Source organism: Amaranthus tricolor, chromosome 8, assembly GCF_026212465.1.
Source record: "Amaranthus tricolor cultivar Red isolate AtriRed21 chromosome 8, ASM2621246v1, whole genome shotgun sequence".
In the NCBI taxonomy this organism is placed as follows: domain Eukaryota; kingdom Viridiplantae; phylum Streptophyta; class Magnoliopsida; order Caryophyllales; family Amaranthaceae; genus Amaranthus; species Amaranthus tricolor.
Window position 1 is genome coordinate 28733139 of NC_080054.1, and position 25403 is coordinate 28758541.

Consider the following 25403-nt stretch of genomic DNA (forward strand, 5'->3'; position numbering starts at 1 on the left):
GTGTTAGATGTTTGTTAAAGAAAGAATGCAAGATTTGGACAAAAATAAAGCTTTAGCAAAATCTATTAGACAAGTATAATATGAAAAATATTGCAAAACATATGGGAAATAGAGAGTATTTTAACAAAAATAAGTTTATAGATCATCATCATACTCAGTGTATTCCATTTATTGAAAACTATGAATAAGGTCTAGGAAGAAAAGAACGGCGACAACTCATATCCATAGAGGAGAGTGCGGCCAAAGATTATAAATATGATTACAAAATAAATTAAATGTATGGATAATTTTTTTTTAAATAGAAAAAATAAATGTGAAAATTAGGTTTAGGTTAGGAAATCAAAAAGGAACTTAAAACCATTCCAACTTAAAAAAGAAGCAGTGGATATATATGACTTGTACCGTTATATTTTTTAAAGAAGTTTCCACTTTTCATTTTAAGGTGTTTTATTTGTTGTTTTTATAAAATAATCTTTTAGACAAAAATAACCTTGCTCATCTTCATCTTAATGTTTCAATAATGCTTATGGTTTTCACATATCTTCCATTAATTTCATTTTAACATTTTAATATTTTTTATGGTCCCCATTTGTTTTCCAGTAATTTTATAAAAACATTTCGGGAAATTGCACATAATGACTTTTCACGACTGTTTTTTTCAATCCACATTATGATCTTAAACTTTTAACTTTTCCATATGATAGATAAAACGTTAAGTTTTTGGTTAAATTAAGTATTTATTTCGAAATATATGGTCAGGGTGATCACGACGTTCGTTTTTTAAAAAAAATATCATTACGCTGGATAAAAATAACGTAAAATTAACAAAAAAAAAACTTTTCTTTTGTCAACTACGTGAAAAAATTAAAAGGTTACGGCCACCATGTGGATTAAAAAAAGGTTTGTCTACCACATAGAAGAACCGAAAGTTCAAGATTACCACATGGAATTTTCCATACATATTTTAGATGTGCTCCCCATATTCTTTTAATATTTTCTTAATATTTATGGTCTCCACTTTTCTTGTATTAAATTTATATTTTTTTAATATTATTAAGTATTTAATCACTCTATTAGACTTTTTTGTTTCTTTTCTGCAAGTAAAAACGTAACTTTAGTCTGATTATGATTATTTCCAAGTTAAATACTTCATTTGATAATTTGGGCTATAAATAATTGTAACTATAAAAATTGAAACTTTTAACGAAAACATAGAAACAACAAATATGACTATATGACTGCTTTTGGCTGTTGGTCAATCGTTCACTCTCAAGTCCGAATTAAGCAGGGTGAGTGATACGATAGCGACTATCAGATTAATAAAAACCTAATCACATTCTATAATCATAAATTAAAATTAAATGCGTTGTAGTAAAATACATTATTTTTTATTAAAAAATCATAATCGTAAATCCATTTCATTATATTATCCCATTGTCATGACTTTCACTTATCATGGGTTCAAAATGATTACATGATACACGTAATTTTATCTTTGTAAATTATTAAACTTTTTAGTAAAATTTATATGCAACTTAATAGATACATCTAATTTAATGAGTTACCGTAAAAAAATTATTTTTACAAATTGGAGTATTAAAAAGATTATTTCTCTTCAATTTGCATAATTAATTAATGAGATACTCTTATATGAGAGACCGTCTCTCAAAAAGACGGTCTAAAAATAAGAAACTCATATTCTTATTTTCTTTTTAATTTGTATTTAAATAGACTATTTACCCCATATATCTAACGCGTCTCTAAAAAAATCGTCTTTCACAGCGATTTGTATTAATTATTTCCATGAATTACCTAATTTGATAAGGTGACTGACCAATGACCTAATCTCAATTGTGAAGTTGTCGTTTAAATTAAAGAAAAATCAGACAAGTCATATGAAACGACAATTATATGAGTCGATCAAAAAGCGACGAAAATTTAGAAGAAAAAAAATTACCTTAGAAGCTTCGTGAGGCCTGCAACGGCTTCCTCAAGCGCATTGTTTCCCATTTTTTCTTTCTACCAATTTGCCCAATTCCAAATAAACATAATATTAACACAGATATAAAGATCATGATTTTTTTTTAAATTCTGAAAAATCACAGAATTTGATCATTTATTGTATAGGAGAAAAAAGAAATGCAAATAAAAAAAGTTAAAGAAGATTGACAAAATATATTTATATACAAATAAATATATAAAAAAAAGTCAGTTTCTTGAATATAGAATTATAAAGGTATGATTTTTTAAAATACAAAATGTTAAATTGAAAAGGATTAATATATAATGAAAAAGGATATTAAAAAAAGTACCTGAGGATATTTGAAGGATTTTGAACAGAGAAGTAAAAGGGAGAAAAATGGAGGTGATCAAGTTTGATGGACAAATGTGATTGGAATAGTCATTGAATATTGAATATTGTTAAAGGGTAGTATTAATTAAAATGATATATCCTAGAATGGTAAGAAAAGATTTATTCATTAGGAATTTTAATAATTCTTTCATATATTTTTGTGTTACAAGTAGATAATATTATTTTATTAAGTTTTAATAAAATAATAGGAAAAATAATTGATTGAGTAAATATATGAATAAGATAAGAGAAAAAATAAATTGTGAATGAAATAAAAAAAATACATTACTTCAATTATATAAAATGTAGCAAAATTAAAGTAAAATTGAAATATAAAACCTAGCAATATGTATTTTTAATTTTGCTACGTGTAGATAAAATTAATTATTAATTTTAGATAAAAATAAAAAAAATAATTGATTTAATAAAGGAAAAATTACCGTAAATAATACAAATTTTTGTTAATTTCCCTACAATAATACTAACTATTGGTTAACTATGAATAATACCAACTTAAAGGAATGTTTTCCTAAAAACAATAATAAAAAAGTTAAATATATTTATGGTGCTGAATGAAGAGAGAAGGGTAGCATGTGTTTTTGTGGTTTTCTTTTATGGAAATTTGGGGTTTTCAATAAGAACCACTCCCTTTTTTCTAATTTTATTTTTTTATGAATATGTTTTTGAATGTTATTAACACTGTAGATTGAGGTGACATTCTACAAATTACATCAATTATTTTCATTGCAATTAATTTTTTAATATGTAAATAGTTTAGTTTAATTCCATCCCATTCATCTTTCTCTTATGCTAAAATACGTAAGTTATCAGAAATATTACTTAAAAGGGGACCAACTTAGAATCGCGCAAAAGGTAGACTCCGAATAGAGGTTTTTCTTTTTTCTGAAAAGGTGGACATATCATACCCAATACCCTTGAAGACGAAATAAAGAGGGATGAGCACAGTCAAGAAACCCCCAAGTGACACTTGCGCCTGGTAGAGGTCGAACCTCAAACCTTCTACTCCATATATAAATGCTGTATTTATATTGAGCCACAAACACTTTTTTGATACAAATCTATTAATTATATAGATTAAAAAATATGTCGTCTTTAAATTCAAAAATTGGTACAGGTCATTTGAAGGCATGTGCATTAAAACGGTTAATTTGATTTTCTTTTTGAGCCGCTTCTCAAAATTTACATATGCAAGATGTTCATTTATTATTGAAAAATATAATTTATTGTGTAATCAAAATTCACCAATAAAAAATTATCTTGTATGTAAGCCACGTGCCATATCACAATTCAATAAAAGTTTACATCATCTTCAACAGCAGCCTTAATTAAATTGACTAATTTCAAATTGAAAAGTGGGACTAACATTGTAATGTTGTCATCTATTTTTTATTAAACCAAATTTTTTTTTTTTTACTAAGTCAAAATTATCTTCGGATAATTAAATGTATTTTTATCGTAATAATTCTTTGTTTTCTTTAAACCTCATCATTATATCCAGAACTTTTAAAGTGAATTACAAAATTAACCTCACATATATAAGGCGTAATTATGTCACCTACCTCTTTCAAAGCTAACTTACATCATAATATCTTTATTTATTAAGAATTTGATAACTTTTTCTGGCATTGATTTAGGGACACACACATCAAATAAGAAGGATTTTAAAATGAGAATGGTGAGAAGTATTTTTGTTTGATTTTGTTTGGTTACTATATATACAAAAAATGATACTATGTTATAAATTAAGAACATTTTAAAAATTATTTCATAGTTACCTTTCAGTATAACATAGTTACTTTTACAATTATGAATTTTTGGCTCAATCGTGCCCATAGATTTTTTTTTATTTTAATGAAATCAAGGGTATAGTGTCCTTATATATATGGGAGGGATCCATTGAGAAAAGGTTGAAAATGAGAAGGGTAAAAAGGACTCTATACCCTTGATTTCACTAAAATAAAAAAAATCTATATTACACAGAAAGGTACATATGAAATAATTTTTAAAATGTTCTTAATTTATAACATAGTATCATTTTTTATATATATAGTAACCAAATAAAATTAAACAAAAATCCTTTTCACCCTTCTTAATCCTACATATAATATATATATATATATATATATATATATATATATATATATATATATATATATATATATATATATATATATATATATATATATATATATATATATATATATATATATATATTAGCACTAATTCTTTATTGACACTGTCTCACCATGAGACGGCCTCAATTGGATCAGTTCAAACTTAAAAAAATCTACTGCTTTTTACAATTTAAATTTCATTTTTTAAATATTTTTTCTAAAAAACTACTTATATGAAATTGTCTTACGGTGAGATGCTTACATGCAAGACTTGCTCAAATATTGGTGGCTTTCATTAAAAAGCATCTTTATGTATTGAGATTTGAGACATCTATCTTACGTTTGGATATGTATATTATGGTCCATGGAGGTTTAAAAGACCAAATTCGTCAATATTATTAAAAACAAAGACAAAAATACAAAAAAAAGAAAAAAAATCAATCAATCCAATTTAGAAAGGGTTCTGCCGTAAAATAACACTGGTGAACTTTTGATAGCATTTAGGGAAATGGACTTATGAGATAAAGTACTGATGATTCTATATCATTGATAATATTTTCAACATTCTTTTATCTTTATTTTACATTATTTTTTTAATTATACTCCCTACTACTACTCGTACTACTACTATTATTATTATTATTATTATTATTATTATTATTATAAATGTTAATTGTAAGCAAAATATCATGTTAATATTTACTACGTATCCCTAACCAGCTACTCTTGTGAGATACCGTCTTTCAAAGAGACGACCTCAAAAATAAGAAGCTCACATTCTTATTTTATCTTTAATATGTATTAGTTAGACTATTTAGCCAATATATCTAATATGTCTCTCGGAGAGACCGTCTCTCACAATAATTTGTGATCCCCAATTAATAATAAGCTCATATATGGCCATACACTTATATTTTGAGCTATTAAAAAGAAAAAAAAATTTATATAAAAGCACACGGACTAGAAAAAAAATGTGAAAATGAGATAAGAGATAAAATGAGTTTTGAGAATGAAATACAAGATATATAGAGTCGATCTTATATTTAAATTTAGACGTCTAATAATGACTAAATGTATAAATGTAACAAAATCAAAGAAATTAAATATGAAAAGTATTTTTTACAGAAAATTAGTTTATTCACTAAAATTATTCGAACTAATTAATATCTATATTTCAGAAAGACGGAAGAGTATTACCGGAAGTTGTTTTGCACAACATAACATCGTGCCGCATTTCTTCAAACTTCCAGCCATATCTTTTTGGTATGGTCTAGGGCTAGACTGCTATACCACAAGGTTCCTCTTTGATCAACAAATTATGATAAGAAATTAAGTATTACTTGCTCCGTTTCTTAATGTTCTTCCGTTTAGAATATTCTATTTTGAAAAAAGAAATTTGATTAAGATTTTAAAGACATAAAGATGATAAAGTATATGCATGTGAGATCTTGTTAGATTCGTCTTAATGTATACATTTTTATCATACATTTTTTATAATTTTTTATACTGCATATTCAGAGATATTGAGGCTCGAAAATTGCTTTTAAACTGTGCAAAAAGCAAATGAGATGAACAAAAAAAAAAGTGGGAGTGCTATATATCAAATATAATTTTTTTAATTATAGTTTGGCTGAGTGAAGGGATTGATTATGTGATAATCGAATTCAAGATCTTTCCTTAAATGTGGTATTTGTTCTTCCAGAGAGACAAGAACCGATTCTCAAATATCGAAATATAATTAAAACATCATATTGTAATAGAAATAGAGATTATTATACATATAGTAGCAAAATCCATAAGAAAAATAAAGTGTTATTATTAATAAGTACATTACTATAAAATTAGGCACATTGAAAGTAAAGAAAATAAACAAATAGACAAATTTTTATAGTAGACCGTCCTATTATGAGGAGTCTTTTATACATGAATTAATAGCACGCTAATACAAATTATGATTAGAATGTCAATTTTTTGTTTTGAGATTGTTTTACTGAGAGACGGTCTCTCACAAAAATAATTGGATCGAATCCTATCAAGAATTTTTTTTATGGGCTTCATTTGGACTAATATGCCAAATATTATATGAAGTTTTGGGTTTTGCTCTATTTAAGGCCCAAATCTTGAATTATTAATAGTTAGTTGGAGTTAGTTGAGACAGATCTATCAGCAGTTCGTGGCCTTGTACAGTTGTAATGTCCATTAAGATCAAAGAGAAATACAATAAACCACACATCTACCACATTCTTATACAATCGCTATTCAAACTTTAAATTGTCTCATAAAATTTGTAAATAAACTTATTACATAGTAAATGAGGATCATGTTAGTGTAGGAACCTATTCTTTTGGAATAAATTAAGTGCGCATACTTCTCCATATCCTTCTCTTTGGAGGGGTATATGTATGATATGTTTACTAACGTCTTTTCCCAGACCTTAACTTATATGAGATACTAAATTGTTGATTATGACTATGACTATGATTATTTTACTCATTTTATAAATAAGTATAGAAATAATATACTACAAACTAGTACTATGGTTCATTTAGATGCAAATAACTACCATGTATCTTTGTGAATGATATTCTCACCGTATTAACTACAAAACAAAGAGTTCATATTCTTATAAATTTATATTTGTTAGCTTTTTGATTCATAAATAAGACATAATTTTAATAAAACCGTCTTATACAATAATTTGTAAGTAAAACGTGTTTCTTAAACTAATACAAGAGAATACAACTAAGTATATAACTATCTAGTTATATGGGGTTATACTCTAATATTAAAGCATAGTCAAATCACTCTTATTGTCTTACATGCATGTACTTACATAAGCTTACAAGTACTTATCTAAAAAGTTGAATATAATGCAAAATAAGTTTTGAGTTAAAAAAAAATTACACTTATTACTTAAATTTAGTGTTTGAGTCATTACATACAAACAAATTATTATCAAGATTCTTATTGCTTATAGACTAACTAACTAATTATGATCATTATTTCTTATTATTAACGATGAATCGTTATCATAATTATAAATTTATACTGCATGTTTAGATAAATACATAACTAACCTAATATGAAATGAAAAAGAAAGAGCATCATAACTCGCACACGAAAAACTCGGAGAAAGATAAGAGAATTACCAATGGAAGCTATATGACATAGAGAAGAGCACTCCAAATGCTTGAATTTGCTTAAGAAACTTGTGTTTATTGTAAAGAAAATATATTAAAAACACAATTTAAATGTAGGAAGAAAAGAGAGGGACAAAGACAATAGGATAAGGAAAACGAATGGAGAAATAACTTGGACTTCTTAAAATATTCGAATTGTTATTTGCGTAGATTAGAATGTCACGTTATAAGATTGGCCTAATCTCTTTGTTATTTTCCATGGTCCACATTTGGTTTTATTATAATATTATTTATATAAATCCAATTTAAAAAATTTGTTTTTTTTTGAGGAAAAAGATAGCACCTTTCTTTAATAGCAAACTCTAAATTTAGCTTCATTACAACCTCTTAAAATTTTTGGTAACAATGTTTATAACCTATGGTAAAGATAAAATGAGATTTTTTTAGGAAATTTCATGTTATAGACAAATTTTGTATATTTTTGTGTACTTATTGATAAGATAGATTAGATTGTTTCGTTAATAGTATATGAACCAAATTATAATCTAGTCTAGTGATATTCGTTGAATAATTATAAGAATATTATGATACATTTTATTGTTAACAAAGAGAGTAGTACTGTTTGTTAAGATCGATCAAAGAAAAATAAAATACAGGAGGCAAAGATTGCCCTTGATCGAGATCGAGTAATTTGGCTTGACCTTGTTAAGTGAGCATTACTAATCTGGGTTTTTGCAAAGGGTTTCATTTGCAAAGTGTTAAGTATAGTTTGCTTGATCTTATGGGGCAATTTTATAGACACTTTTTTCGTGAACAGATCCGCGCGTATATTAATATAATGTTAACAAAGAATGTATTTATATAATAAATGTTTTAGGCATTTTATGGGATGAATGGAGTTTTAATAGACATGAGCATTCATTTGGATTAGTATATTATACAAATTCAATTTACCCAAATTTATTTTCATTTTTAGGGAAAAAAATAACACCTTCTTTAATAACAAGTAGCAACCTCTAAATTTATTAGCCTCACTACTACCACCTCTAAATTTAGCCTCACTACAACCTCTTAAAGTTTGTGGTAACAATGTTACCTCTACCAAAAGATAAAAATCATAATTGTTTACGAACTTTCTTGTTGTAGACAAATGTTACACATCTTTTTGTACTTATGGACAAGATATATTTTATTATTTTGTTATTAGTATGAAACAGAAGTAGTTCAAAGATATATGTTAGACACTCCTTTTATTTCAATGAGTTTGTCAAATTATGATTTTTTTATTTTATTTTGTTATATTTTTATTATGGTTTATATTCTTTTTATTTTCTTTAATTGTTATAAAATTATGCTATTTATATATTTTCTCATTTTTATAATAACCATACAATATATCTATTCTTACCGTTTTTTAAATATTTGTGATAATTAGTGGTTATTACATTATTAAAGGGAACAGGGCGAATAATTTAAATAATTACAATAAGATTGGTAACTATATTCAAATGGTCATTATATATATAATTGTACGAATTATATAACATTAGTGTTTTAAAACAATAGTAAATCTTTTGATAGAAAAAACAACGGAAAATCTACCACTAATCCATACATTCCTTATATACCTAAGGCTATATTCCCTCTTTAGATTCAAAAACATGACCGCTAATAAGATTAAAGAAGCCAGAACCTATATTTTAAATCATGATATTCATCAAGAATCCTAATCTCTACTCTAAATTACTCGAAAGAACCAAGAAAATAGAAAAACTGACTCCAACTGTACTTAATAGAACGGTCCAAAATTAGATTGTCACAATATTTATAATCCAAGATTCTACAGGAATCCTATTGCATCCAATTTTTTTTTAACAAGTCGAGACCATTACACCATGAGACGAGCCCATATAAGTTGTTAATTTAAAAAAAAAATAAAATAACAATGAAATTTGAATTGTACAAGGCAACAGGTTTCTTTTAAGAGTTTGGGTTGATTTAATTGAGGCCGTCTCATGACGAGACGGTCTCAATAAAGAATTCAACCCGTATTGTATGAGAGTATCTCGCGGTGAGACGATCTCAAAACAAGAAAGCTCGTAAGCTTTAAGTTTTTATTTTTGGCAAAATATGAGACATGTGTTATCGTAAGACCGTCTCATACAAGAATTTGTATAAGGAATTAGTGAAAATTTTAAGGGTCCGAATTCGAATAGACACGGCCCGGCCCTTGAACCCTTTTTCGATTGACTTTCATACTTTTTACTCCCTCTAATTCACTATTAATGTCTCATTTGCTTTTTAGACAATATTTATCTCTTACTCTTAATTTAAATTTTATTGTTAATTTACAAGTTAAAACATAGTCATGTGGAATCTTATTTGATTCGTGTCAATGCAAGGATTATTTATAAACTTTTCAAAATTTTTAATTATACACGATTAGAAATTTTAAGGATCGAATAAGTGCATTAGATAAAATGCATAGAGAAAATGACACATAAATAGTGAATTTAAAGGAGTACTAGTTTACCTGTTTTTTATTTCATTCTTACACTGAATTAAAGCCAATTTCCTTTTTTCATTCCCTTTCGTTTTCATCTTCAGTCCCTCTTTTCTCTCATATCTTCCCCTCTCCATTAGGGTTCAACTTATACTGGTATTTTTATGCCTGATCTAATTTTTTTTTTTTTTTTTTTGCCATTTCATCTTTGAATTTCATTTCTAGGGTTTTCGATTTTATTTGTTTTAGTTTTGTGGTATTTTCAGTATGATTTTGGCATTGTTCATTTGTTTTCTTAGAATTTACAGAAAAAATTTTCAACTCTACTGATAATTATGGTAAGTTTCTGTGGTTTTTAGTCTTTTAATGGCTTTGATGCTAGCTTACACTAATTATACAACTTATGTATTTTAAATCTCGATCTGCCATCAAATTATGAGAAGCTTTACATCTTCATTGTCGGTTAATCCACGAGTAAATTACTCTTCGAATTACATAAATTATAAGGGTTTAGTTCATCTTTCTTAAATTTGAAGAGTAATTTTTAGTTCATCTTTCTTAAATTTAGAGTAATTTGTGTTATTAAGGAAATTTTAAATTGGTTTTTGAAATTATTATTTATTTAGAAGGTTTAAAGTATTTTTTTAATGGATTTTAGGAACCTAGACGCTAAGTCTAATAAGTGTTCACATTAAAGTAGGGGTCCAAAACCTAAGGTTATGGGTCTGCACCTTAATGATTTGGTTTCGGGTCTAATTTTTAGAACTTTAAAATTTAAACGCTATTTTAAAATTAGGGTCTGAATTCGAGTAGATTCCAGAATCGACACGTACCGTTAAATGCCTATCCCTAAGTGAAAGGTAGGGCTATTTACAATAAAACACCATATATTTACAATCAATTTAAAGAAAATGGAAACACGCATAAAATACAAGAAAGGGTATTAAATTAAGAAAAGGAAAGGGAAAATCAGAGAATAATGAATCAGAGTTTTTCTGTTTTGGTTATAGTTAGTTAAGTATGTTTTGGTTTGTTATGACTTACATTAGTTACTAATTAAGTTTTATGATTTATGAATCAAGTCTTGTTTTAGTATTATATTTTTCAAGCATAGGGCCCCATATTTAAGAAATTAAGTAGGTTTAAATTTAAATTAAAATATTAAAAAAATTAAAGAATTAAGAGTGATAGTGAAATATTATTAACAAAGAATATTTATAATGTTCTAAATTAATTGAATTAAAGGGATTGCAATTTGAGAGAGCATGATATTCGGTATATAAGAATCGGTTATATTGCTCCTTTTTGGTTTTACTTATCTTGTTATATCAAATATTGCCACAAAAAATATACATCTTGTTGTGAAAAAGAAAAAAGGAAAACAAATTCTATAAATAATAGAATCACAAAATAATTTAGCGTTTTGGTAAATCCAATGAAAAACTTTAGGGGAAATTATAAAAAATGAACTAACATTTGCTCGATCGGCTGAAAATAAACGCAACGATTGTTTATTCTTAAATAAACTCACCTATTTGTTATAATTGCTAAAAATAAACCAACTATTGTTTATTCCTATTTCTTGATTTACCAAGAAACTTTAAAAATGAATATAAAGAATAGGTCGGTTTATTTTTAGCGAATATACCTAATAAGTAAGTTTATTTAGAAAATAATTATAGGCGGGTTTATTTTATGTGAATGAAGCAAAGGTTGGTTGATTATTGACAATTTACCCAAAACTTTATGAGGATAGTAATGAAAATTTCTTAGCGATAAGGACCCCTATTTTTAATCTTGCCTCAAGGCCACTAAAAATTTAGAAATAAGTCTGAATTCGATTCTCACTTATCATTCTATTTCACCAACCTACCATGTAATTTAGTAATTAAAAAGTAGTGCTTGTTTTCTTCTACGATAACTAATTTCTTTGTGCACAGTGCACGCGCTGAGTAAAGATTTTAAAGGTATTGTTACAGTGTCTTTTAAAATAGGGAATTTAATTCTAAATATAAAAAAGTTTATAAGTAAATTACTTAAAAAATAATACTCAGAACCAGACTTGATTAACAACTTTTAATATTTGAGGTTTTTTATTTTTAGGAGCCCTATGCGACGGACTACTCGAAATAGTCTAAAAATCGGCCATGATCATCGGAGATTAAATAATAAAGACGCATGATTCGGTATCAAGTGAACTAAGGGGTATTAAGTTAACTCGATGTCATAATTAACAAACAACAAAATAATGAATTTGGTTAAAACCCTTTACTTTAACCTAAAAAATTCATACCAAACGGCTCTAAAAGAACTCTGTTTTTGATGAGACTTATCTTTTCATTGGAACAGTACTTCAAAAATATGATTAAGTACTCCAACAAATTACTAACACAAATTCTTGTGAGAAGCGGTCTCTTTAAAAAACCATTTATAATTTGATTAGCTCATTATTAATTTATTGTTTAATTAAGTTTTAATAAACTGGGTCTGAGAAACATCTCTTTGAGAAATGGACTTCAAAAGACCGGCTGAATTAGTTATTATCGTTTAATGAAAATTGGATCTTGTATCAGTTCTATCATGTGCATGTATCACTCTAGAGCAACTTGAATTTGATTCTTTCACTAATAAAAAAAAAAGCCCTTCTAGAGTATACATATTTATACCAATATTATATATATATTTTTTTAAATTTTTATATGCATTTTAAAAAGAATTTTAAGTCTTAATATCTCTAAGCATGTATTATAAAAAATTGTAAAAAGTATTATATATAAAAAAACTTCACATCAAAACGAATCTTACAAAATCCCATATGATTATACCTTATCTTTAATATATATATTGCAAAAATTTGATTTAAATTCTTTTCTCTGAGTAAAATTTAACTAACAAAAAAAGGAAGGAGTATTTAGTTTGTCTAAAAGATGCGAAAAGATCAAAGCAACGCATAACGTGGATAAATAAAGATTATAGATTCACCACGGGCCAAAACATACCATAATATTATAAGTATGTTAATTAATGAGTCCACTTTAAAATGTCAATAAAGGTTTATCTTATACATAAATTATTGGGAGAGACGGCTCTAATTGGACTGACTTATCATATATTTTTTAAAATATTATTAGTAGACATTAAGAATAATGTAAATAGACATTTAAAATATTGAAAGTAAGAATTAAAGATACACTAAGTAAGCATTAAGAATAATATAAGTAGACATTAATAATACAATAAGTAGACATTAATCTTTAATGAACTGAACTTGAGATACGTCTCTCAAGAGACTATATGTATCCTATAAAACGTACAATATTAACATAAGTATGTCATTATGTTATATGGTCACCATTCACCAGTTGAACTTTATCTCTTTTGTTATTTTATTGATGTAGAGTTTATCAAACTCTTGTATGAAGTGTCTGATTGTACAACTCATGATTTTGTCATATCATGGATTCATGGTCATGACTCTTTATCTATGAAAACTTTTAAGATCCAATGGTTTCACATATACGGGCGAATCCATGATTTACATCATTGAGTTGTATAGTTTTGTAAATTGCAAAGAATACAAATTTATGTGATCGCTCTAATCAAGTAGCTATTCAATTCAAACTTGTGCAAACAAAAATTTTATTGATGTAAATCTGGATTCAAATTTTTGAAAATAAAATTATATCTCTTAAATATAGCTCATTCTTGTAAGATCAATGAACCATAAATGTAATTAGTTGTATGAAATATATTTCTAAAATAAGCAAACAAAACTTTTTATTTTTATAAATATGTGAAAACATAAACAAAAAATTTAAACAACTAAGCTATACATTCAAATTAAATTGTCACCAAATAAAATAAACCTCACCACAGCGAAGTATCAAACCCCAAACAATTTTTTAATAGAGTGAAATGTCTCTGTTGAGATATTCTCATTAATGAAGAGTATTTATACAAGATTAATCTCAAGGGCTATAAAGGTAATTACAATTATCAAATAAAATATTTACACATATATTATCTCTATTACACCCCTGCAGGCTGCAGTCGAATCGGGGGGTTTACGAACGCTGAGACTAACACGAAAATCATCAAAAAGTATTTTGGGAAGGCCCTTAGTAAAGATATCTACGATCTGAAACCGTGAAGATACATGTAACACTCGGACTTCCCCTCGTTGTACCTTTTCGCGAACAAAATGAATATCCATTTTAATATGCTTGCCGCGTTGATGATGAAAAGGATTGCCAGAGAGATAAACAACACTAACATTGTCACAATAGACAATAAAGCAAGTTTCAAAAACAATGTTAGAAACACCCCGATATTCAACCTCGGCACTGGATTTGGATAAGGTCGGTTGCCGCTTCGATGACCAAGAAATGAGGTTATCACCAAGAAACATGCAATAACCAGAGGTAGTGCCACGTGTGTCAGGACAAACACCCCCAATTAGCATCAATATAGAAGAGTAAGGAGGTAAAAGGGAACCGGTATAATTGAAGATCAAAATGGAGAATACCCTTAATATATCGGAGAATGCGATGAAGGGCATCCATGTGTTCAACGCTCAGATCATGCATGAAAAGACAAATCGATTAAACTGCATACGAAATATCAGGCCGAGTAAAGGTAAGATATTGAAGAGCGCCAGCTAAGCATCGATATAGTGTGGGATTATTATATGGAGCACTAGAAGTAGCACTAAGTTTGCTAGTAGTAGCAACTGGAGTGAGAGAGGGCTTGCAATCAGTCATACCAGCACGGTCTAGAATATCAAAGGCATACTTAGTCTTTGAGAGAAAAAGACCCTTAGCATTAGAAGTAACAACAATCCCAAAAAAATTACTGCGAAGTAGCACCGGTGTGCATGTAAAATTGAACATTAGAGGGAGCCAAGGAAAGAGCATGCATCGCTTGATCAACGTCGGTTGGCACAGGACCATAAGAGGGGGCTGAACAGGAGCTGCCCATATAGAAATTTTGGGCCTGAAGTGGCCGAGACCCAAGAATACCAGGTTGTCGTGGAAAAGGAGTGTTGGGCCGTGAGTTCCATGAAGATGAGGGCACACTTGGATGAGGGCAAGGTGGCAAGGACCAGTTTTGGGCATCCAGTAGGCTCAAGGAGGATAAGCCCATTGTGGAAAGTTGTTGGACAGGGCATTAGAATGACGTGGCCCAAAGTTAGAATACCTACCAGTTTGTGAATGTTGGGACGAGTGACCACTGGAAGATTGTCGAGATCCTTTGCCTCCTCTACGATTGTTGCGGCGGCCGCGGCTGCCGGAGTGAGATGATTGGTGGCTTTCCGTCAATGATGACGTGGCAGGCAGGGAATCAGAAACCAAGAGAGCTGTGTCATTAAGAGGAACTTCTCTGTTGTGGGTTTGCTCCTCCAATTCAATCATGGATGAAATTGCGTCAAAATCAGGATGTGGATTTATATGTTGAACAATGGACCGAAAAGAACTATAGTCTTCGGTAAGCCCAGGGAGAACTTGTAAGAGAGACGACTATCCGAGTCCGAAGAACCAAGATTATACAACGCATCAGCAATATTTTTAATTTCAGAACAATATGATTTAACCAAAAAGAATCGAGATAGATGAATAGAATTAAATTGGGATTCAAGAGTCAAAACTCGAGTAGTTTTGTGATTCTGAAATCTGTTAACCAACCGATTCCACGTGTCTATGGCCTTGTCGGTAGGAGAAAGAATGGACTTAATAAGTTCAACAAAAATATTAACGTAGATCCAAGTGCGCATGATATCATCAAAACGTTGCCAAGAAACATTTGTAGATGATGGATTTTTGTCATCGAAAACAATATGGTCAAGAAGAAGGTGAGCACGACAATGAAGGTGAAAGATAGTAGACCATGTGTTATATTGATGAGCATCTTCATTAAGAGTGATTGGGATACAATTTTTGATATTGGTGACCAAAGTGGCGAGATGAACTGAATTTTTGGAAGCCATTAGAGAGAGAAGAAGAAGCAATGTTGTGATGGAGGAAGAGCAACGACAGCAGGAAGATGATGACCAAGGAACGATGAACAATAATTAATAAACATACTACTCTGATACCATAATAGAGTGATTTGTCTCTGTTGAGATATTTTCATAAATGAAGAGTATTTATATAAGATTAATCTCAAGGGATATAAAAATAATTACAATCATCAAATAAAATATTTACATATATATTATCTCTATTATTTTTAGTACAACCAATCAATTACAAAATTACAACAAATTCATTTTTCATAATCTTCACTCTATTTTTTTTTTCTCTTTACAACAAAATGTCCTCAATTATAATTTAAATTTACAAAATAATGTAAATAAAATTAATAAGGATGAACGTTCCTACTCAAACCACTATTACCGTTCGTAAAGAAACCCACCAAATCTTTCCTATATGGCAAATAAGATTTCCCATCCAGTCTCCTTTTATCGTTCTTTTCTCCATACAAAACTTCATACGCCGATTTCTTCTTCATCTTCTCTTTTCTCTCTCCTTGAAACGCCGTCGTTTCACTCTTCTTCTTCAACGATGTCGTTTCGTTATTTTTCCCTGTCAAAAACACAAACGCATCTTTTCCATCGCTATTACTCCTCGCAATCAAATCTCTCACCTTCCATAACTTCGAAAACCCCGTTGAATTGCTTTTTCGACTCATTTCTGGTGATTTCCAGGTGCAGTACGGTCCTTTAGCAACGTCGTCGTTTCCTGAAGATGTTGGTGAAACTATGAATAATTTCTTCACCGGCGGTTCGTACGATGAATCTGCTTCTTTATCTGGAATTTCGTTGGAATACGGTGCTATTACTCGGATTTGACCGTCTTTGAATAATTCTTCAGCCGATACTGGTGAATTTAAATCTCCTCCGATGAAACAAAATTCGAATTCTTCGTTCTCATCAACTCTGTTTTCAATTTCTTCATCTTCGTCTTCTGATGATGATTCTACAGTTAGTCTTAGGGTTTTGTCGAAATCATCGGCGATTTCTATGAATTCTTCAATTTCACTGCCTTCCATAATTTGAAGAGTAAACTAGAGAGAAAAAAATAAAACGATTTTCAGAGATGGATGAGTAACTAAGCTAATGACGATATTGTGCGATTATATATAGAAATGTCAAAGGTTAACAAAAATGCGTCATACGCTCACGCGTGGGTCCCAGAAGATGTCCACGTGGGCCGTTAAAGAAGAATTTCAACAGATTAATTATTAATTAATTTTTAAAATAAAATTAAAATCCCGTATCACTTTTAAAAATACAATATCTATATCTGAATTAACGACAACACAAATTCTTGTGAGAGACGGTCTCTTTGAGAGACCATTTTTAATTGGGCCGGTCTGTTTTATATTTTTAAAAAAGCTGGACTTGGACGAGACAGCCTCATAATGAGACCGTCAATTTGGGTCAGCCCAATTCGCACGTGTAACAACCTTGGCACTTTTTTTTACTTTTTTTGATATTTTTCAATTTTGATCTTAAATGTATCAATTTTGACCTTAAGTGTCAATTTTCAAAATTGATACCTTTAAGGTCAAAATTGATAAATGTACAGAAAATTGAAATGTAGTTACATACGCGAATTGGGCCGGCCCAAATTGACGGTCTTATAATGAGACCTCCTCATTCAAGTTTTTGTATTTTTAAAATATTGTAAGTAGATATTAAAAATGACGTAAGTAGACTTTTAAGATATTGAAAGTAGGTATTAAAGATACGATAAGTAATCATTAAAAATAATGTAAGCAGGCATTAAAAATATGATAGGTAGATATTAATCTTTAATGGATTGGGTTTGAGAAAAGTCTCTTAAAAAAAGATCTCTCAAGAGACTGACCGTAACAACTAAGGTAAAAAAACAATCTTAAATTAATAAATCTACAATCAACGGTTCACATTTTAATGTAATAGCTAATCTTTCTTATACAAAAGTGATTGTGATATTTTTGCCTTACTATGACAATTTATTATTTGAATTTATATTTTAATAAACTAATTTTGTTTTTTTGTTCGCATCAAAGTATAAGTTAATAATCAAGTTAAACTTGATTCAAATCATAAATCAAACTTTCACTCCTATTTTATGTAATAGCTAATATTTCTTTTACAAAAGTGATTAAATTTTTGGTTTGCTTTATATGAGAAAACGCTGGGGATTTACCGTTAATTAACAATTTTGTAGTTTTTTCAAAATTGTCAAGATTATTAGAGAATCGAAATTTGTTTGAATTGAATTGCAAACATCACTTTTCAGGTAAAATTTTAAATTTACTTTTGATTGAGTATTTCTATTAACAAGTCAAAAAAAAAATTCATATTGAGAAAGAATTGAAAAATTAAGAGAATAAGGCGGCTAATCAATAAAGTCAGTTTGATACAAACGTATTTATGTTAGTGAGATGAACCTTATTCTTGTCATGGTTAAAGTTCAAGTCTAATTTTCTTGGAAGTTTAAGAATGTCCATTTTTGGAATTTTGTGGTTTAACATGATCCATCGTTCAATAGTAGGATTCACATGTTTAATACATCGCTATTAAATATTAATATTGAGGGTATATGAAATTTAATTACATTAGAAAGAAATAAATATAACAATGAAGTATCTTGAAGGGTAAATTAGAGGGCTCAAAGTCATTGTTTAAACAAAAAAAATTAGGGGATCAAAATTTAATCCCTCAATTTCTAATTCAAAAACTAAAGTTTTAATCGCCAAACCATGTCTTTTTAATCATAAAGTGTCAATTTATTATTTATTACTAAAATGTAGAGTAGTATTTTAAGTATGAAAATAAAAATTCTATAGCGTCTCTTCTGAGAGATTGTTTTTATAAAAGACGGCTCTTCAGGTTCAGGCCCAGGCCCAACAATTAAAATAAAAGAAAATTCTAAAAACTAACATGAGCTTTGACCCCATTTGAAGTTGGTATTATAACCTATTAAAGTTGGTGTTATAACCTATCAAAATTGGGATTATAACCTATTAAAATTGGTATTTGAAATTGGTGTTATAATCTATTAAAGTTGGTATTATAACCTATTTGGAGATACAACTTTAATAGGTTATAATAGCAACTCTGATAGGTTATAGTACCAACTTCAATAGGTTATAACACCAACTTCAAATAAGATTACACAGCACGTGTTTTTCTAGTAATAATGGGCCAGCCCATTTGAGACGCGTCTTTTATAAAGACGGTCTCAAGTAAGAATTTGTGAAAATTCTAATAGATTTAGTTTTGTTGTTTAATCTAATATAGATTTGTATCATGATAAAATTAATTTTTTATAATTAAAAGTAGTTTGGATAAAAGATGGCTAAGCGAGGTTCGATCCAATGACCTCACCTAAAAATGACTTCAAGAATTAGGAATCTCAAATTTGGTATTAAAATTAAAACATCTAAAGTTGAAATTGTTAAAATTAATTTTTCAAAATAATATCAATATTGTCTACTTTATCATACAGTTCATTTAATTTTAAAGATTTTATTTTTTTTCAATTCACATGAATATTTATTATGGAACGTAAATAAAAAACAGAAGAAATCTATTATTGCTTGGATACCAAGTTAGCAATTAGCACGCCAATATCATGTTAGGTTACTATTATAGTATTATCCATTAAAACTATGCACAATCATGGATATTGGATTGGACGGTCAACATTGACCCAAGAGGTAATATGACCATAAAGACCATTCAAGCAGCAACGGCTGACTAGTAAAAAGTTGACCATTCCATAATACCCTTTCCTACATTCTTCCTAATAATGGTAAACACATAAAGATGTTATTAGAGAAATTTTTTTAAAAATATTTAATTTAATTTTGAATAGCAAAAAATTTTAATCTTTGAATACGTAAAAAGTTTTTGTTGTTCAAAAAGCTAATTGAACAAACAAGGAAACAAAATAATGTATTAGTCATGTTACAGATAAATGATGTATTAGACTAATTTTCCATAGCCTAATTCATTCTTCATGAAAACAGAGCATATTAATACATACTTATATGCATATATTTTAATTACAAGTCTAAAGGATAAAAGTTAGTACATACAAAAATAGCAAAGTTGGCTTGACGTATTCTTAGGATTATAATCTCATGGAAGCCTAGCTTAAGGTCTTAGTCTCACCAATAAGTCCTTCTCGCGAATCTTTTTCTTTATCGACTACAAAACAACTATGTTCACTAAAGAATATATAAATATTAATAAGTTGTTCAAACGATTTATCATAGGATGCATACAGGGACCTAAACTCGGACCTTACTAGGTCAGGGTCCAAATTATTTGACTCAAAATCCTATTAATATTAAATTGTGTGACATATAACACAAAGTAATAGCAGCCGAGTTGATTCAGCACACATGTAGATGTGAATTTTCAGCTCACTCTATGGTACTATATATCTTACATTCACCCCTTAAGCATACATGCAAAAACATTCAATGAGACATTGTATTTAGTGTTTATATTTTTGGTGTAATAATTGTTGGTCTTTATTTTAAGTTCCACTAAAAAAATAATTTATTGACACTTTATTTAACCTTTAGTGGTATATGTAATTGCTATTATAATCTATAATGACATTTATGAGAAATGTCATTAGATCCTATGTCGCGAAAAACTTTAATTTAATTTTTTTTTTTCATTTTGTTGAAAGGTCTAATAAAAGTCACTAAATTACTATATATATCACTAGATTTTTGAAATAGTGACATTTAAATTAAATTTGGCTAAATATATCACACTAAAAATAAATTATGTTGAACTGGTAATAGCCTAATAGTATATGATAGTTGGTTTATAAAAAATTTAATGTTTTCAGGTCCAGATATTGCTGTCACCTGCACTATAAAAATGGCTGATAATTTCCCATCACACGTCGTTAGACTCGCATCTTTTACGGGCAAACCCGAAGAACTTAGAGCCTTAATTAAGTAGTCCTGTAAACTAACCGCGTCTCAGTGGGCATACAATTCGCAACAAGAAATTTCCTGCACCAAGCGGATTTAATAATTAACAAGACAATTTATCAGTCGCATACTTCATTATCATTTGATGTTAAAGATATTAGATACTACATCGGAGAACATAACATGATTGTAAATTAAGTAACTATTAGAAAATATTCCACGCGTCATCCACGTCGAAAAATTAAAGAGAGGTTGACTAACATATATACTTGATGGGCTACTCTTAGTAATACTAATTGGTTTTAGGATAGAACCTCATCGGATTTATACATATATAGCCAACTCTCAACTCTCCTCTTATGCGTGAAATTGGCTAAAGCAGTACTTACTTTGGCAATCTTAAGGACCAGAGGATGAACGGAAAGAATTCCATTGTTGATCCTCTGTCTCCTATTCCTTTCTGTTACGAGATTCTTTGATTTGCAAGGTCCTTTCTTGGTTTTATGTCTACTATTCATTCTGTCCTTCGGAATAATAACGGCTCGTTTGGTTAATGAGAAGGATTTATAGTGTTAAATTTCATCAAAAGTTTCATATCATTCACATGGTATTGAAATTTTAATCATAAAAAAGTTTTTGTTTACAAATTTCCATTACCACCTAATACCACATCTCCCAATGGTCATCATCATCATCATCCTACCCAGTATATCCCGCTCTTAGAAAGCTAAGGCTAGGGTTTGAGTAGGGAAGGACGGCGGCAACTCATACCCATAAAGGAGAGCGCGGCGAAAGGAGTCCCCCAACTCAAGAAAGATAAAGAGGCGCGAAAAACACAAGTAAGACAACTTAAAGGCCTATAGACGTACAGTAGGACTACTACAAAAGAAAACAAAGAACTAAATAGAAAGGAAACGGTAAGGGCAAAGGGTTGAGGGCACTAAGAGGTCAAAGGATGGACATCAGTAATCTAAGACGTGGATATGACGTCTCCAACTACTTCTATCCCTAGTCAGGTCCGCAAAGAGATTTAACTCTTGCAAGTCTACTCTTATTTACTCAGCCCAAGTTCTCTTTAGTCTACCTCGACTCCTCTTACCATCTACTATAATTCTTTCTACCCTCCTCACAGGGGCGTCGAAAGTCTTCCTCTGTACATGACCAAACCACCTCAATCAATTCTCTCGCATTTTTCTAGATATAGGGGCTAACCCTAATTTGTCCTTAAACTCTTGGTTTCTAATTCTATCCATCAAAGTGTGCCCACACATCCACCTCAGCATACGCATTTCTGTAACTTTCAATTTATGTTCGAAAATCTTCTTTACAGGCCAACATTCGGTCCCATATAGCAAAGTAGGTTTGATTGCCGCCCGGTAGAATTTTCCTTTTACCTTGCTTGGGAATTTCCTATCACATAACACTGCGGTGGCTGCTCGCCACTTAAGCCAACCCGCCTGTATACGATGCTTTATATCCCCGTCAATCTCTCCATCTCTTTGAATAATCGATCCCAAATATTTGTACCTGATTGTGCTCTTAACTACTATATCATCGATGGACACCTCTGTTTCACCTACCGGTGATGTCCCACTAAAGTCACATTGAAATGAACTCCCAATGGTAATACATTGAAATGAATTTTAAGAAAAAAATGAAATAATTGAAGTTGGACAAGTATGACCATGGTACATCTTGAGACGGGGAATAATGGTTGTATCAGGTAGACGCTGCTCAGAAGGAAACGAACCAGTTGAAGATCCATCTAATGTTGATTCACTGCCATGAAGGGTGACTGGGATCAAAGAAGGTTGATATTGTTTCCATATTTGATTTGATGTTGAATTGAGCCTTCACATGCTCTAGTGTTCTTTCATTTTGTTCTATCTAACAATTCATACAACCACTCAAAATAACGCGGAATCAGATATGGCGAACCAAAAATACACAATAAATTTTAAGGCTCTGTTAATTATAAATTTTTTCTTGAAATTTTGGATCTAAAAATAAGTTTCTAAACTAATACAAAAGCAATGTTAATGTAATTAATATCAATTAATATTTTGAGGCCCCTAAATTTAGGAGGTCTTGTGCATTCAGACCATGCTGGTTCTTAGCATAGTTATGGTAGCAGATCGCAAATTGTGTGTCTTCTACCTCTCAAATCTTTACGATATGTGGGATTTACTAGGTATGATAATGATGGTGGTGAGTTCCTGGTCCTTCAAGATGATGGTGATGGTGAGTTCAGGCTATACTCATACCTCAATTATTCGTGTTTTTATGAATTTATTTTGCAGGAAAGGCTGAGAGAATTGGAAAGGAAGCAAGAATCGAACTTAGGTTCTTCTTAGAAAAGTAATATATAGTGTTATTGAGATAAAATTTAATTCTTATAATCTATTTTTAAGGATATGAATTTGTTAATTTTGAGATCCTATTAGTTTTAGGTTCAAAATTAAATTTAACTGATAAAACTTAATTTGAATTAAAAAATTTTTACTCGAATTTAATTCTAATTGAAGAATGGAAGGGAGGAGAGGATATTGAATTTTCATTCCAAATATTTTGGTCATTGAATGAATACATTTTCCTTTATTTTCCTTTTCTATATTTCTTCGCTTATTTATTATCTAAAAAAGAAATCTTACTTTTCATTTTGCTCCCCTTTTACTCAATTTGCTCTCTTCCAAGCATAGCATATATAAGTATGAAAGCACAATTGATAAGATTAGTTAAAAAAGAACATTGTGGAAAATAATATTGTTCTTAATAAAAGAACTAAAGAAAAAAATATTCTTAAAAACGGACAATAAATGATAAAGTGATAAAATCATGAATGAAAATCGTTCTTTTTGAAAGAATTTGAGGAACGGATTATAAGATTATTGCTCCCATCCAAATTTACACAAGTTGCTTGGTTCCAAAAAAAATTGAAAGAATATCACACTAATGTCCACTTTATTCCCTTTCTAATATGGCCCATCGGCCCATTGGCCCATTTTCATACTTACTACTAGTAAAATAAAGTAAGCTATAGTAGTGACAATTTTTATTGATTAATGGTAGTTTAGAAATTTTGAATATTTGCTTTTGAGATTTTTTTAATAATTACGAGGTAGGCTAAAGGGAGAGAAAAGCTTGATATGAATTAAATTTAAGAACTATTCTGAAAGATAAATGATACTTGCATTTCAACAAAGATAATACCTAATTTTCTAATTTTAAAATTGAGAGAATAGCTTGGTATGAATTAAAGAGCATTCTAATTTTATTTTTTACTTCTAATTGATAAATTTTCAACACAAACATACAATGATACAATACATCAAAAAGCTTATAACCTCCCTATCCCTACTATCATATATTGTAGGTAAATGGTATATCTTAATATTGAATAGAAAAATCAAGAGATTATGAAATTATAGGAGTAACTCCTTTAATATTCAATAAAGAAAATAAAGTTTATATTTTTTGTATCTTTTTATATCACATTTTCAAGTTGAATTTTATTATTAACAACATGAGAAATGAAGGAATAATTTAACTTTTACAAGATTAAAATACTACAATATGCAAATATCACCATGAAGTATATCAAAAAACCTTGCAATTTTTGATCCAAACCCTAATTAATTTAATATTATCACTTCATTCATATGACAATCTTTGTCATGGAAAAATATACCATTACACAATTTCACCCCAAAACCTAATTTAATACTACAACAACCTAGCTAGTAAATAAACAAAGATTAAAAAAAAAGTTAAATAAAAAAGACAAAGATAAACAAGGTTGTTTGTGAAGGAGATCTTCAATAATACTCCTATTATATGGTAACTAAAAAAATACAAAATCTAATTGATTAAGGATAATCTCCTTGATCACCTATTCCATGATGATGAGGATGCATACCTCCTCTGCCCATACTATCAACTCTAAAATCACCATTATTATTAGCAATTTTGTTGCTAGGAAACATTTTGGTCTTGGGATCAAACCCTAGCATGATATCGCCTTCTTTAGACCTATACCCGAATTCTAGGTCCGGGTTTTTAGGGCGCCCACTCGGCTTACCACCAACACCACCACCACCATGTTGTTTGTAAGGATTTCCACCTTTTGGGTGGTTTACTTGGTGGTGGTTCATCATATGGCTATGGTTATAACCACCACCGGGGTTCTGGTTATGGTTATGATTATGACTTCGGTTATGGTTGTGGTTATGGTCATTTTTTCCATGATTTTTATTTTTATAAACCTTAGGGTTATTTGATTTGTGGGATTTATCTGATTTTTTACCACAAAATCGTCCTAAAATACA

The 25403-nt window shown here is 29.3% G+C and overlaps 2 protein-coding genes across 2 annotated transcripts; both read right to left on the minus strand.

Annotated features, from left to right (window-relative positions):
- Nucleotides 1-15254: 15254 nt before the first annotated feature.
- Nucleotides 15255-16114, minus strand: LOC130821768 (uncharacterized). Its single transcript, XM_057687549.1, has 2 exons — nucleotides 15722-16114; nucleotides 15255-15647 (listed from the first exon to the last, which is right to left on the minus strand). Exons 1-2 carry the CDS (start codon nucleotides 16112-16114, stop codon nucleotides 15255-15257), a joined length of 786 nt encoding a protein of 261 aa, XP_057543532.1.
- Nucleotides 16115-16291: 177 nt separating this feature from the next.
- LOC130820427 (uncharacterized) lies at nucleotides 16292-17250 on the minus strand. Its single transcript, XM_057685793.1, has one exon. The coding sequence runs from the start codon at nucleotides 17176-17178 to the stop codon at nucleotides 16486-16488; it is 693 nt and encodes a 230-aa protein (XP_057541776.1). The 5' UTR covers nucleotides 17179-17250; the 3' UTR covers nucleotides 16292-16485.
- Nucleotides 17251-25403: the final 8153 nt, after the last annotated feature.